At 35.7% G+C, this 17212-nt stretch overlaps 1 protein-coding gene across 1 annotated transcript; it reads right to left on the bottom strand.

Moving 5' to 3' along the window:
- Positions 1–11224: 11224 nt before the first annotated feature.
- LOC141675292 (phytochrome A1-like) lies at positions 11225–16892 on the bottom strand. The gene is made up of 5 exons (XM_074482010.1): positions 16639–16892; positions 13483–15534; positions 12378–13185; positions 12007–12303; positions 11225–11666 (listed from the first exon to the last, which is right to left on the bottom strand). Exons 2-5 carry the CDS (start codon positions 15527–15529, stop codon positions 11456–11458), a joined length of 3363 nt encoding a protein of 1120 aa, XP_074338111.1. The 5' UTR covers positions 15530–15534; positions 16639–16892; the 3' UTR covers positions 11225–11455.
- Between the last annotated feature and the right edge of the window lie 320 nt (positions 16893–17212).

Below are 17212 nucleotides of genomic sequence, written 5' to 3'. Positions count from 1 at the left end.
ATATAAAAGTGAACCAACCATGCCTCTATAACTTGTAATGTCCACAGACCTTTCAGTCTTATTTAATTCAAGTTTGGTGGCAGTGGCCATGGGAGTTTTTGCAGATGAACATTCCATTAAGTCAAACTTCTTTAAAAGATCATGAATATATTTAGTTTGACTAATGAAAATTCCATTACTAACTTGTTTAATTTGTAAACCAAGAAAGTAGGTTAGTTCTCCCATTAGGCTCATTTCATAATTACTTTGCATTAGCTTAGCAAACTTCTTACAAAGATTATTATCTTTAGAACCAAATATTATGTCATCTACATAAATTTGAACAAGTATACTAGAGCCATTAACATTTCTAAAGAAGAGAGTTTTATCAACAGTACCTCTAGTGAAGTGATTCTCCAAAAGAAATTTTGATAATGTTTCATACCAGGCTCTAGGTGCTTGCTTCAGTCCATAGAGTGCTTTCAACAGATAATACACATAGTCTGGAAAATTTGGATCTTCAAATCCTGGAGGTTGACTTACATAGACTTCTTCCTCTAATTTCCCATTTAGAAATGCACTCTTGACATCCATTTGATAGACTTTGAAATTGGCATGGGCTGCATAGGCTAGAAAGATTCTGATAGCTTCAAGTCTTGCAACAGGAGCATATGTCTCATCAAAATCTATTCCCTCTTGCTGAGAATAGCCTTTAGCAACCAATCTGGCTTTATTCCTTATGATAATGCCATTTTCATCCATCTTATTTCTGAATACCCATTTTGTATCAATAGGACTCTTGTTCTTTGGTTTGGGTACCAGCTTCCAAACTTGGTTTCTCTCAAATTGGTTTAGCTCTTCCTGCATAGCTAATATCCAATCTGGATCCAATAAGGCTTCTTCCACTTTCTTAGGTTCCTCCTGAGATAGAAAACTACTATACAGACATTCATCTTGAGTAGCTCTTCTTGTTTGCACTTTAGATGATGCATCACCAATGATCAGTTCAAAGGGATGATTCTTGGTCCATTTCCTTTGAGGTGGAAGATGAGCTCTAGATGAGGTGATCTCAGTATTGTCATGATGTGAGATAGAGTTTTGATTAGTTGAAACTCCCCCTGAGTTGTTGGTCCTTTGCAGGGAACTTGGAGTTCCATCAATTAATGATGTAAATTGATTATCAGTTGATGAGCTATGATCAACGGATGTTTTATTAAGTACTTCAACGGATGATGCACAATGTCTTTCAACGGATGCTGAATTTTGTGCATTATCCAGGAGCAAATTTTGTATTCCTTTTGAAGTGTCGTCTCCATCAATCTCTTCTTCACTATCATCACAATATATTTCAATATTGTCAAATTTGAGTCTCTCATAATGTTCCTCATCTGTTAGTCCATCAATCTTTTTATCATCAAACACAACATGCACAGATTCCATAACAATGTTGGTTCTTAGATTGTAGACCCTATAAGATTTTCCAGCTGAATAACCAACAAATATTCCTTCATCAGCCTTTGCATCAAACTTCCCTTTATGGTCAGATTGATTCCTTAGTATAAAACATTTACATCCAAAGACATGAAGAAAGTTTAGAGTTGGTTTTCTTTTCTTGAACAACTGATAAGGAGTCATGCCTTTAGCTTGATTGATCAGAGAAATATTTTGAGTGAAACAGGCACAATTAACAGCTTCAGCCCAAAAATATGTTGGTAACTTTGATTCTTCAAGCATTGTTCTGGCAGCCTCAATTAAAGATCTGTTCTTTCTTTCAACTACCCCATTTTGCTGAGGTGTTCTTGGAGCTGAGAACTCATGCATGATTCCATTTTCTTCACAGAACAGCCTCAATGTCAAATTCTTGAATTCAGTTCCATTGTCACTCCTGATGTTTCTTACTTTTAAGTCAGGATGATTATTGACTTGCCTGATGTGATTGATAATGATTTCACTTGCTTCATCCTTTGATCCAAGAAAACAGACCCATGTGAACTTTGAGAAATCATCTACAATCACTAAACAATATCTTTTTCTTGCTATTGACAATACATTGACTGGTCCAAACAAATCCATATGTAACAGCTGTAATGGTTCATCAATTGTTGTTTCAAGCTTCTTCTGAAATGATGCTTTCCTTTGTTTGCCTTTCTGACAAGCATCACACAGACCATCCCTTGAGAATTCAACAAGAGGAATTCCTCTTACTAAGTCCTTTTTGACTAGATCATTCATTGTCTTGAAATTCAAATGGGATAGCTTCTTGTGCCATAGCCAACTCTCAACTGAACTTGCTTTGCTGAAAAGACAAGTAATAGATTCTGCATCTGTAGAGTTGAAGTCAGCTAAGTACACATTTCCTTTTCTAACTCCAGTTAGAACCACTTTGTTGTCTTTCTTACTAGTGACAACACAGGCTTCAGAATTGAAGGAAACTGTATTCCCTCTATCACATAGTTGACTGATACTCAGTAAGTTGTGCTTGAGACCATCAACTAATGCAACTTCTTCAATGATGACATTCCTTGTTGAAATCAAGCCATATCCCATAGTAAACCCTTTGCTGTCATCTCCAAAGGTTATGCTGGGGCCAGCTCTCTCTTTAAACTCTGTGAGCAGGGAGAAATCTCCAGTCATGTGTCTTGAACAGCCACTGTCCAAGTACCATAGATTTCTTCTATTTTCCTGCACACCACAAAATCAATCAATTTGATTTTGGTACCCAAGTTTCCTTGGGTCCATTCTTGTTAGCCTTTCTCCTAGACTTCATTCCTCCTGCATCTTTAGACTTAGGTGAGTTTGAGTCAACCTTGGTCTTAGATGTGGTTGGTTGAGGTGTAGGGTTAGTCACAACATTATCCAGCACATTTATAGTATTATTAGGCATGGATTGTGCATACATGTTATTCCACATTGGCATATTGTATGGCAATTGAGGCATACTGAATGCAGCAAGATAAGAATTGTTAAAATATGGCATGTTTGCAAAATGTGCATAAGGATTTTGTTGAGACATAACAGGCAGAGCATGTAGAGGTGATACAGACATGTTAGGCATGGAAGAGGGTACAGTTATGGGAGATTTCTTAATAGATTTACAGTTAGCAGATAGATGATTAACACTACTACAATGCACACAGCTTTTTCTAGGAGCATACTTGTCAGGTGTGTAATTGTTATGTTTGTTAACTCCTACCTTCCCATTTCTGTTGGATTTCCTTTTGGATTCCTTTTTATCCTCAACCATCTTGAGCCTATTGTTTAACTGTTCTAAGGTCATGTGCCCTACATTCACCTTTCTGACATCTTTGGATGTGCTTGCTCCTTCTTTGACAAAGTTCTTTGAAGTTGAACCAAACTTTTTGTTGAGTTTCTTTAGATTTTCTCTTTTAGAAACATCTGCCTGTTTTAATTGAGGAACCTTCAACGGATGTTCCTTTTCTTCCTTCAACGGATAACTTTCATCATCCGTTGATTCCACATCCGTTGACAGTCCATCAATTAATTCCAGTTTCTTTTTATTTTTATCCCAGGCAGTTTCACAGAATGATTCAATTCCTTGGACTTTGGCAATTTGAGCACTTACATCCCTAGATGTTTTCCAGGCTTTAATCACCTCTTGCTCTTTCTCTAATTGATTGGAAAGTATTTCTACTTTCTTAATAGATTCAGCTAGTTCATTTTCAACAGATACACAATGCAGCTTAGTCTTTTCTAGGTCAATTAACTTATCTTCTAACACAGCATTTCTATTACTTAAAAACAGATTGTTCTCTTTAATCCTACTATTTTCTTTAGCAAGAGATTTAAGAGATACACGCAAATGATACAGTTCAGTAGACATGTCATTAAAAGCATCATTGCACTCTTCTTTAGTAAGCTGTGTTATATCAGTAGTAATTACCTGGTTGCTTGATGAACTAACTTCATTCTCCTCAGAATCAGCCATGAGAGCCAAGTTAACATATTCCATGTCTTCATCCTCTTCTTCTCCATCAGCTGCCCAGTCTCTTTCTTGAGTAATGAAAGCCCTTTCCTTCTGTTTGAGCAGATCAAAATATTTCTTTTTGTAATCTACTTGTTCAAATTTCTTCTTTTCAGAGGTTGGCTTTCTGCACTCACTTGCAAAGTGTCCACTCATACCACAATTAAAACACTTGAACTTGGATTTGTCCACCATGTTCTTATGGGGTTTAGTGGCTCTAGTGTTTTTCCTGAACTTCATCTTTGCAAATCTCCTGGACAGAAATGCAAGATGCTCATCAATACCATCAGAGTCATCTTGACTGGAGTTGTCTTCATTTTCAGCAACTTGCCCTTTACCCTTGTCTGATTCTGGATTTCTTACACCATCTTTGGAGCTTGATGTAGATCTCACAGTTTCTTTTCTGCATTCTTTCTCATTTTCAGCTACCAATGCAACTGAACCTCCTTTCTTTCTCCCCCTCTCCAATACCTCATCCTGTTCCAACTCTAGTTCATAAGTCTTCAAGATTCCATATAATCTTTCAAGAGTAAAGTCCTTATAATCTTGAGAGTTTCTTAAGGAAACAGTCATGGGTTTCCATTCCTTTGGTAAGGATCTCAAAAATTTAAGATTTGAATCCTTCACCTGGTACACTCTACCATACAGCTTCAGTCCATTCAACAGTTTTTGGAATCTATTGAATGTGTCATTTAAAGATTCATTTTCTTCAAAATGAAAGTGCTCATACTGTTGAATGAGAAGCTGCATTTTGTTCTCTCTTACTTGTTCTGTACCTTCACACAGCAGCTGAACTGTGTCCCAAACCTCTTTGGCAGTTGAACAATTTATCACATTATCAAACATATCCTTGTCAAGACCATTAAACAAAATGTTCATAGCCTTCTTATCCTTGTGGACTTCTTCTGTGTCTTCCATTGTCCATTCTGCTCTGGGTTTTGGAATGGATTGACCAACAGCAATTGTGGCCGTAGCAACTGTGGCTACTTTGTGGGGAATGTGAGGACCATTCTCAATGCAGTTTACATAACCTTCATCTTGGGAGAGTAGATGAAGGTGCATTTTCACCTTCCAGTGGTGATAACTGTCTTTGTCAAGAACTGGGATCTTTACTCCAATATCCTTCTTACTCATCTTTGTTAGATTCCAAGATCTTTAAACTCTTTGTGTGTCAAGAGCCTGCTCTGATACCAATTGTTATTCCTAGAAGACTAACAATGAGATTTACAGAAGGGGGGTTGAATGTAAATCTCAAAACTTTTTCAAGTTTTGAGCAGTTTATAAAGTTGTGTGTTCAAGAAGAACAAGTGTGTGAATTGCTTTAAGCTAATACAGACAGATATATATTCAAGCACAAATGTAAAGAACACAACAGACCTTAAAAACTTTTCTGGTGGATTTGTTGTTCCACCAGAGATGGTATATTAGAAAATCTGTGTTCAACAATGTTGATCACAGCTGCATCCTAGTACAAACTAGATGAATTTTCTCTCAAGATATTTCTTAACAGCTCTGGAAAAATCTATCTAATTACTAGCTTCTTCTTGGTTCATATATATTACCAAGTGTACAAGTGAAAAACAATATAAAATTACAATAGTAAAATAAGTTCTTCACTTGCTTCTTTTCCTGTTCACTCAAGTACTTTGTTGACTTATTGCAACTTTGTACAAAAGAAGAACGGCTGCTTTTTCTGTTGATCCTGAAATTCGGCTACCACATCTCAGTTTTCTCTGTCAACCCACGTGCCTCTGCTTGTAGGTACAACTACCACTTATCAACGGCTGATTAGCAGAACATCCGTTGAAGCTTTCATCCGTTGATGACTTCATCCGTTGAAGGATGTTATCCGTTGAAGCTTTCATCCGTTGATGCTCTCATCCGTTGAAGGATGTTATCCGTTGAAGCTTTAGAGACATCCGTTGAAGCTTAGAGACATCCGTTGAAGCTTAGCTTCTCATCCGTTGAAGGTCTTTTAAGTCATCCGTTGATACCACTTCATTTATACAAAATTACAAGGCATGAAATATTTACAATTGGCCTTCCTATCTGCATATCATCTAGTAGTCAACATGACTCATAGTTTCTCTCAACTTCTAAGAATTACAATTTTAAATACAGAGACTGAAATATGCTACAATACTAGACTTATTTCTAAGTAAAGCTACACCATCAACGGATAGCCAAAGTGGTCTTATCCGTTGAGGCTACAGACACTAAATTTCTACTTAAGTGTTTTGTTAAACATATCATCAAACTAATGCACATATATTCCTAACAATATTCTCGATAACAATAACACATCTAGTGTAAACCCTATGCTGTGTTTATATACCACACAGTTATAAGATAATCTCTAATTGATATCGAATATAAGTCTGCATCCTAAAATATATCAATTAGTTATCTTTTCCACCAAGTCTTCTATTTTTCATATAATTCTTCTCCATGCATATCTCTTCTTGTTTTAGTCTTGATCTTCTTTCCTTTCAATCAGCCGTCTTCCTTATCTGAAAGTCTTCTTAAGTCCTGATATTATCTCCTGATGAATATCTTCTGATATCTTAAGTTCTGATAACTTAAGTTCTGATATCTTAAGTTCTGACTTCAGTATAAGTACTGATTTCCAGTTAAGTCCTGATTTGTCCTGTTAGTCAAGATCTGAAAACTAAACACAAATCATAATTAGACATGACATCACAAATATATCTAACAAAGTTACATCAACTACTGAATTTAACGAGGATCTAATTATGTTTAATGTATAGCCTATCAATCCTGAGAAAAGAGTATTTTAATCTTATCTTCTAAAATGGACATAAAAGCCATCAGAAATAAGAAATATCCACATAAATCAGTATTCTAAAACTCAAATCTTCTATCACAAGAGAAAAGGTCTGAGGAAAATGACTCAATCATGTGTTTTGCCTACACAGATGAGCAATTTTCTAAGACAAACTTCACCCAAATAAGACCTAAGAAGTTGGGAAGTCACACTTCACTTCAGAACTGACCCAAATGTAGTGTCTGATCACAAGAAAAGACTTAGTGACTTACAACATCTATCTTAGCTCTTTAATGAAGGATATGCACTCTTGACATGAAGCTAGGCCTAGACTTGACAAAAACTGAAAAATTGTACTTTCATTTTCAGAAGTCTAAATCTTCAAAGAATCAATAAAGAAGATAGCTTATCAAAGTGAAGGATGAAGGGATATTTTTTAAAGGACATATTGGTACATCAAACTGCAAAGAAATCTGAAAGAATATTTTTCCTACATGCTCAAAAGGAAGGAGCAACTTTCAGATTAACATCTTGTCCTCAAATTATTTCCTTGTACATTTCATTTACAGGTAGCTTAGCATATCACAGTTATGCACGCGTAATGATTAATTTATTATGATGTGTTTTGTTATCATCAAGGGAATAACTTATGGTTGTTATTCTATCAGTCATAAATTGGGGGAGATTGTTAGGAATCAAGCCTAAATTCTGATGATAAACAAAACCATATTTGCATAATTATATCAAGACGAAATGCAACCTCCAACTGCTAACCGTCCTAAAGGATAGCAATTGAAGGAGTAGCTCATCAAATGATGTGATCATTGTAACTTCTTTTGTGAGAACTCAATAAAAAGATAGCGATGCAATTATACATTCATAAATCATGTTGACTCAATGGATAATATATAATAGGATGGTTAAGTGTAAATATTTGATGCCATGTAATTCAGATTAAGTGAAGTGAATCATCAACTTCTAAATGAAGGGAAGCACCAACTGCTATCCACGTCAGCCGATCAACTGCTAAACAAGTGACTATCGATGGCTAAGGGAAGCTGTAGCAAAGTGACTTCTTATGGCTAAGGAATTATACGGCTAATAGCTATCAATGGCTAATGCAGATTATAAATACTAATAGTTACGTAAAAGTGGTCAAAACCTAGGACTGTCATAGCACATGGGCCACTACACCAAAAACAGTCTGTTTTAACCAAAAAAACTGTTACAACAGGGCCCTTTTAATGTTACCAAAGGCCAAAAACAGCCTAAGGTAACATTAAATTTAAGTTAGTTTTTTCGGTGATAGCTTAGGGTACCTAATCTAACATGAACGTCGCCTACTGTAACATGGCCTTTTCTGTTACCATAGGCCCCTAAGATAACAAAAAACAGTACAAATATAACGTAAAATGTATGTTACATTAGAGAGACACAGAATTTTCAAAATGACATGGAATGCTGACGTGGCATGAAACGCGGCATGCAACGTGGCATGCTGATGTGACAGTGTGGGGCCCATATTGATGACGTGGCATGTGGGTCTCAGTTTTATGGTGCATTTAAGAACCTATTGTAACACTTTTAGTAGCCAATGTAATATTTGTAAGCAAGCTACTCAAACATTTTACACTATCTACGGTAACAGTTTATGAAGCTAATGTAACACTTTGACAAATAAGAAATTGAAAATGTGCTATTGGTATTTAGGCAACCTCAAATTCAATAAAACATCCAAAATAACAAATATCTAACAAATATCCTCCCAAAACATCCAACCATTCAACAACCATCCTATTAAAACATCCAACCCCCTACTAAAACATCCATTATCCAACATTCAACAAAAGTGAAACTACATAAACAAAAGTTAAACTAGTTCACGACTTAATAGATAGTGTTATATGCTTATAAACTTGAAAAACACTGGTACTAGAAGCTGTTGCGACCAGTTATTGGTGTACCATCATCATTGTAACTTGCAGCAATCACGCACAAGTCCTGGATGTCAATTCTTATATCCGGGTTGGCTTCCGCAAGTCTTTTAAGAACAACTGCCATGTTTTGCTGTACCTTTAGCTCGACACCTTCTTCAACTTTCTTTACTTTCTCCTGGAATTCGGACTCAACTTTCTTCACTTTGTCCTCCAATTCAGAAGCAAGGCCTTCCTTTATCTTTGCGGTCAGCTCTTTGACATACATACCTGTTTGCATGTTATTCTGCGTGTTTGGCCTAACGCATCTCCCTTTGAGCCAATTCGGATTGTGCCTTGTGCCTTTGAGCCAGCTAATAGGTATATCAGAAAAGAAGATGAGAAGCCAAGACAAACTTTGCATGTGATCTTGGATTCTGAAGAAGAAAAAACATTTCATTTCGGTGCATGGCAATTTGGAGAGATATCCAAGGCTGTGTATCAAGCCAATATATATCATCATTTGTCAAGCATCACGGGAAAGAGAATGAAGAAGCAATCTTGCTAGACCTCGATGACTATATTATGTATTGTCTAGAAAGTTTTGTAATTTGGTGATAAATAAACCAAGTAGCAACAGTATTTCACTTAAGAAATAAATTTTATATTTTCATACGGCTTGAGAGAGATATCCTCCTCTGAGTGTATCAATATAAACCGCAGTTGTGAGATTATACTTGTAATTGTAGCAGATTATTTCTTAAAAAAAACCTGAAGTGTCAAGTCTAAAAACAAAACACCTGAAATTATAAACATTTGTTTTCATCTTTCCTCTCACACGTGTGCAAATTAATTTAAAATTTTTAATTTATGATTATTAGTGAATAACAACTGTTATCTTTTTTTAGAGCAAAATCCGAAGAGGCTGAGTATATTAAAAATTGCTTATATCACTATGCACATGCTTCAGGTCAGCTAGGGAATTTTCACAAATCATGTATTCACTTTAGTTGTAATACCTCAAGTTCAGTAGCTTCAGCTATTAGTCAGATTCTACAGGTGAGTGTTCAAGATGAACCAGCATTTTATTTAGGTTTACCCAATATGTGCAAGAAATAGATATGAAGTTTTTCGTTATTAAAGAAAAGGTCTGGAGTAGAATGCAAGGTTGGAAAGGTAAAATTTTACCGCGATCTTCGAAGGAAATTTTAATGAAATCTGTTATACAATCCATCCCTTCTTCCTCGTCCGAATAAAGCTTTGTGATGAAGTGGGGAGCCTAATGAATAAACTCTGGTGGTGTTGAAACGTACACAATAGGGGAGGTATAAGATGGATGTCTTGGGATCGCTTGTGCAGTCCAAAAAAATGGGGAATGGCTTTCAATTTAGCCTTATTAGGAAAACATGTGTGGAGGTTGATGACGGAACCCCGGTCTTTTATATCCAGATTGTTAAAGGCAAACTAGTTTTTATCTTTTTGTGTGGCGTAGTACCGTCGAGGCTAGAGAGTTTATTTTTGCAGGAAGTATTCAAAAAATGGGGAATGGTTTGTTTATTAATATATGGAATGATCCTTGGATTTCTGACGTAAATAATCTAAAGATAACTTGGACAATTATTCTGCAGCTGTACAATGCTAAGGTGCATAGCTCGTTTCTTCCTGATAAAAAAGTGAGATCGGAACATTTTTAACTATCATGATGCTACCAGGATTCTCTAGATTCCACCAAGTTACTCCGAAAATGAGGATGTTTGGCTGTGGGTAGAAGGAGAAACGGGCAAGTATACAGTAAAGAGCGGATGTTAGACTGATTACTGGAATTTCTAATAAAATTTAGGTGATCTTGCATGTATGAAATGCTTAAAACTGTGGTTGTTATACGTTCCCCTAAAAATGAGAAACTTTATTTGGAGAGTTCTTGGAAACTGCATTCTTACCTTAGAGAATTTAAGGATTAAACATGTAGATGTTCATCCAATAGGCCCAGTTTGCAAAATAGGCTTGAAAACTATGGACCATGTACTTTTTTTTTTGCTCATACTCACAACAATGTCGGGATCTTTGTTGATTAAATTTCTCACACTTTGAAGGTATGTCGACAGAGCAAAAGATTTTGAAGTGTTTCGAAAATTTATCACTGAAGGATCTAGAGTTGTTTTGTGCAATACATTTGGAACCTATGGTCTCATAGAAAGAAGATGGTTTGGAAGAATCATTTTCAAAATTCGGTATCAAGTGTGAACAAGGCTAGTACCATTCTCTTACGGTGGCAGCATACGCAAGCAGGACAGTTTTGTTCTGTCCCTCTTAATCTGAATCGGTGGGAAGGTGTGGTAGTCCGGCAAAGAAGATTTATTTATAATGTTGACGCTGTAGTTTTTGGTGAGGACTTCCTCGTCTACTTTGGATGTCTGATTCCAGATGAAAATGGAGTTATTGTTCCAGGATGCGGAGGAAACTTATGGGATGTTATTCATCCGAAAGCAGCGGAGGCTATGAATTTTAGAGAGGCTTTTATCTTGGCTAAACAAGTTGACAATTACTAGCAAAATGAAAGACCTGGCATATTACAGAACAAAAACATGTTTATTTCAGAAGTCTGGTCTCAGTACTCCCCAGGGTACATTCTCTCTCTACCAACTATAACTTACCAACAACATAAACACAAACAAAAACAGGAATCCTTCAAAGTGCAAAACATTGACTCCCAATCTAACATCGCACAAGACTCAACGGCTAAGATCTAACTTCCCATTGTCATTAGTAGCCAGCCGAAACTCTATAGCTCATCTTTCATACTTCAGAACCAACAGCTCGGGCAAATGTAACAGATATGATCCACTTGGACTTACCATCCTCTTTCAAGTACCGAACATCTCCATTCATGAACTTCAGTAGTTTTCTGCTAACAAACAGGCTAGTGCCATCCTCAGATTTAGCACTGCATTTTCCCAACATCTGCATCATCAAGTCTTCTGGTATTGCGGCTCCATCATGCGTTATCCTGAACCAAAGAATGTAACTAATTTAGTTAAATACTCCTCAGCCAAAGAATGTAACCAGTTAAGTTCAATAGTTTATGTCTTCAATAAAAGTTAGCATGAGAGGAATATAAGAGTAACTAGCTGCTAAGGCACCACATATTTCCTGTATTGAGATAGTTTTCAAGGCTAAATTTATAGTTTACTTGACTGAACAAGAAAGCAAGGACAATACTCAAACTGGCTCAGTGCATGTGCTGAAGCAAATTATGCATAAAACAAAGACAACTTGTTTTTGCATGTGACTTTTCATATCATGCTCTTCAATTTTATATATGAATCATCGCATACGTATCTTTTTACCTGAGCTCAAAATGTGCTCCAGGTTGATCAGATTCCTCTAAATTGGTATTGTTGATCAAACTAGCTGAAACACCAAGGTGGCCACCGTGTGGTGTAAAGTCAACACATGTTGACAAGAAATCTGCAAGGACTTGTTGGAGTCGCAAACCATCTCCGTAGAATTTCACAGACAATATGTCATCAGCAAAGTCATTAACTAAATTTATACTCTTTTCAATGATCATTTTCATAACTTGAGACATAGAGGTAACAAACACTTCATGGAGTTTAAATTCTGTCTCTTGTAGGTCTATGTACCTGCAAAAGGTTAGCAGATATGTAGTTGTCAAAAATGTATTTGAAACAATAAGACATACTTGAACTGTAAATACCCGTCAATCATGCTATCAATGTCGGTGTGATCAAGAATTTCGTCAAGCAGAAGCTGGCATTTGTGATGACCTTTGTTGGGCTCTTTGTTCAAACCAATTCCTTCTGACACCTTCCCCATATATAAAATTCCTGAAAGAGGATTTTTTACTTGACGTCTAACATAAGCTATAGTTTCCTTTCTTTTGGTTGAGGTATGCTCTTGCATCTGTTGTAATTGATACACCTGCATCGACATTGGACTTGCTAGCTGCAAGAAGCAAAATGTACCAGTAACTTTACCCTCTGCATTCGTCCTTCTATTTGTACAGAGCAAACATTCTATATACTTTCCACTCCGCGCAAAGAAACCAAAGCTAATACTTTCAGGTTCTTGATAACAAGAAGCACTGTTTAGTGCAATACCAAGATTCACTAAAGCCTCTTCACTCTTGAGTCTGCAACATGATGTACTGGTCCCGAACACCTCCCCTAAAAGCATCTTTCTCATAACCTCTTCTGTTCGCCATCCTGATAACTCTGTCATAGCTTGATTCCACTCCCTGCAAGAACCAACTTTATCCTGGCCAAATATTGGGGGGTTGAGTGACCTTAGATTGTGCATAATAGCTTTATAGCCACTTTCTTTTCTAATAAATTTGTCTATAATAATGTTTTCACTTGTTACATTATTTGTCACCAAACACAAACGGACAATACGGCCATGAACATCTCTAATAGCACAAGCATTTACTCGTAAGATAGCTGGACCAAAACGTGTTCTATATCCATAAGTTTTGATCTCGAACCGGATATTTTTCTCTTCTTTTCCTGATGGAGAAAAGACAAAAGAGATGTCAGATATATGTATAGTAATACGAACTAAAGGTACCAATAAAATTACCATCAAAGGACTAATACAACTGATGAAATATGCCAAAACATGTTTGTTTTGCTGATTTGTAGTTCCAAGAATTGGTCATCTAGTAACTTATTAAAAAGAAGTTCCTTTAATCTACTGACTTGGTAGATTAGACCCTAGCATTTTGATCTAAATATCGTAAAGATGATATATAGATTACCGCATTTTCTGAATCCCTTATATATGCAAAGAATGTGAGATTATACCTTGCAGCGCTGACCCCAATATCCTTTCCACTGCTTCAACTGAATTTTCTTCTACAACTTTGAGCAAATGCTTCCCTATTGCTTCCGGAACCTGAAGACCAGTTAACTCACCGATTTTTGTGTTCCATTCATGAACAAGCCCTTCTGCATCAACTGCCAACACTGGCACCACAGCTGTCTCTATCAGCCGGACCATCTCAGCAATAACTGTTTCTTCTTGCATTTCTTGAATGTTCAGGAATTTAAGTTTTGTCTGGACTGCAGTGGCATTTAAAACCTCGCCTCCCTCTTTGGTTAACGTGTTCCATAACATAAGCTGCAAGGAGTGGATTGTGCTTATCTCAATGTCCTTCCAAGGAACACTCCTGGTTTTCACAATTTCTTTAAAAGCTTTAAAAGATGACCGAGGATGCATTTTCTTGTCATTATCTATTTCACCACGTTCATACTTTGCACCACTAAAACTAAAAACTGCATCAGTGTGCGATCTGAACCAAAAAATAGCACAATTCAAAGCTATCCTCACTGCTGCCACTCCACAAATTTGATCAGAAACAAAAATATCTGCCGGGAACACTGAACCACACAAGCTATCTGTTATAAAACCACCAGCATCTGGATGAAGCACGCTGATCCATGTCAATATATCATAAAGCTTAAAGTCACTAGGGGTGACACCCATTTTATAAAATTTATTCTGATAGTATAAAACAGCACCATCACATTTGACAAGATCCATAATATTTGGGCACCCTGACACAATACTTGGGGGAGCTTCTTGCAATAGCTTATCACACAACAGAGTTTGAGTGTGCAGGATGGAATTTTCAAGAAGTAGGCTTTCTAATTCTGTCTGCTGCCTGATATGAACTGCAAAAACTTGTGTAAGAATCTTGCAAGCATTTCGGACAACAATGGGAACAAATCTTGGAGTGGTGTTATGACAAACAACTAATCCCCAAAGTCTTTTACCCTTCCACGATACTAAGGTAGAACTCCCAGTTTCTTCATTACTCAAATCGTTGACTACGACAGCCATTACAAGAGAAGCACGTGAGTTCATGTTTTCCATAAAAAGTTGATGGCAGCTTTGAGTACCCCTTAAAGTTGAACCAAAAATGTTGACATCATTTGGGAAATTTTCATCTTGCACCACCTTCACCAACTTTGCACGAATATCGCAGATCATACGGACCATATTCACCATATAATAAAAGCGAGCAACCTGAGGAATATCTGTGGCAGGGTAATGCAATCCTAGATAAGGTTCAAGGCGTGGCTTCTTGATCTCCGCAATCACTTCTCCATGATCATCGTCATAAAATTTATAGGCCATCACCCTGTCATAACCCGTTAATTCAAAGATCTCTTGAACCATCGCACAACAAAGTTTCTGCATGCTCCCTCTAGGGAAATACCGCAACCTTTGAATTCCTTTTTCTGCAAGCATATGTGACTGCTCTGGCCCGGCAAGAGTGATAAGGCCTTCCATGACACTCACCGGCTCAAAGTCTAAAATAAAAGCGTATGGTACTTTAAGAACCATGGCATAAAAATATCTTCCAGAACTTTTTGAATGGACTAATATGGGATTAAACTGGGTGAAATCCCTAATAGTGAAAGCTTTATACAGGATAGGTATGGCAGGGGCTTCAAAAATAGTCGGGAGATCAACTCCAAAGTGAATAGCAATATTATCACCAACACTTGGATCACCATTGGAACTTAATGTGAGCATTTCAGGAGCATTCTCACTGTAAGCAATCACTTTGAATGTTTTTTGATCCAGGGCTAACAAACAACCATATGGCTGGATAAATTTACATTTTTGCATATAACGCAGGGAGGCAGATTTAAATTCTTCCTTGTCCTGATCAGTTTGTCTCCTAGCAAGAACTTGATGAGTAGCAGCAACAGAAGTCGTATAGTCGAATGACCTGCCACATGCATCAAATGCATCATCTACTATTGTATCTGCCACGACTTGAATAGCCTGAGGACTGATTCTTGTTTTGCTGAGGAACTGGTCATTACTTGAAGATGCCATGATATCTGCAAATGATCCAACAACAAGCACTATAAGTTTTCATTATTCAAACACAAGCATGATCCAAACTAGTAACACTTGCACTAGCCCTTCACTGTAGAATTACTCATGTTGACAGAAATCAGAAAAAAGAGTTTCTGGAACAATCATTTAGTACTTTTAGCTACATGATTATATTAGATTTAAACAGACTATACACTACCTTTTAGTCAATAAGAAAATTCCATCTTACTAGCATAAATTACACCATATATTTAATTTAGCTATTGTTATTGCCGTAGACTTCCAATAATATCAAAAAAAAATTATTTCCTAATAATTTATATGCATTATTCATAATAATATATATATGACTGAGTACTCATCTCCTTTATTGTACTTATTAATTGTAGTATTTGATGACTTCATAAAAACATATATACTTAAATTAAGGTAATCATAACAAACCTAATTTCAAAAATTTTAATTTTATTATAAACATGTTAAACAAAAGTGAAAGACAGTAACTATTGATAATGTAAAATTTAGATACTATCGTTGAAGTTCACCAATGTAATAAAATGATATTTATATTAAAATTGATTACAAGTGTGTCACATATTAAATAAAATGAAATATTGAAAAACAATTTAACAAATATAAATATTCTCTAAACATATTTTGCATGACCCTTTTTTCATTTATTCATATTGTCATTATTAACTTACAAAATTAATATTTTCTATCTCACATTGACTTTTTTACAATCTAGTTACAATTAATCATCTATATTGAATTTAATTATACATCTTTCTTAATTATAGGACGACAGTAGTTATTTAGTATAGTAAAAATAAAAATATTAGGATAACCAATTTTTTTGATTTTATATTTTGTTTATTTATTTAAAACCCAATTATAACCGGAGAATAAGAATTTTGGGTCATTCTTGTATTAACAAATGACTTAAACCTTTTAATAACAATATTAAAAGTGAAATAGACACAGTAAGATCAATATTTCACAAAAGAAAAGTATAAAATTCAAACATCTTGCACCATTAATGTAAAACAATATGTAGTCTTTAATCAAATACAAATCTAAAACAAATAGTAGTAAGAGAACAATACCTTCCCTGATGGAAGTTGTGAAATGAAGTTGTGTTAAGCTACAACGTTGTGCGAGACCAAGGAGCCTATACTACTTAGATGTTTGTGGATGCAAGATTATAATGTATATATAAACTATGTTGTTGAACTAGTACATGTTCAATTTTTTCAATAAAACTGAACCATTTTAAGATAGATCAACAAACTGGATAGGGATTTGGAAGAAAAGTACAGGAGTGATTGCTAAAACTTCTGGAAAACATTAGATAGTATGAAAAGGAGAAAACATGTAATGACTAGTTCAACAACACAGACACGTGGTACACAGATAACAGTATTACACATATTAATTAGGTGTATAGGTGGCAAAGAATCACACATACGTGGCCAAAAAATCATACATATATAACATGCAAAGTTTATAGGTGTTTGAATAAAAATGTGTTTTAATATAAATTAATAAAATATTATTTTATTTTTTCAAAAACAACTAATAATAAATTTTAATATTATTAAAGTGTTATTTTATACCCATAAGACTGTATGAACCCCTTCTGACAAATGGATACCTGGAGGGACCAACAAAAGCATTTTT

The sequence above is a fragment of the Apium graveolens genome, chromosome 7, assembly GCF_009905375.1.
Source record: "Apium graveolens cultivar Ventura chromosome 7, ASM990537v1, whole genome shotgun sequence".
Classification (NCBI taxonomy): Eukaryota; Viridiplantae; Streptophyta; class Magnoliopsida; order Apiales; family Apiaceae; genus Apium; species Apium graveolens.
Note: the sequence above shows the minus strand (reverse complement) of the source record. Positions and strands in the feature narration are given on the sequence as shown.

Bases quoted from the DNA above. Each gene is read 5' to 3' on its own strand.
- LOC141675292 (XM_074482010.1), bottom strand. From the start codon at position 15,529: ATGGCATCTTCAAGTAATGACCAGTTCCTCAGCAAAACAAGAATCAGT. The intron at 13,186-13,482 runs GTATAATCTCAC...TTTCTCCATCAG, and splicing joins ATTGGGGTCAGCGCTGCAAG to GAAAAGAAGAGAAAAATATC. The intron at 11,667-12,006 runs GTAAAAAGATAC...TCTTTGGTTCAG, and splicing joins GGAGCACATTTTGAGCTCAG to GATAACGCATGATGGAGCCG.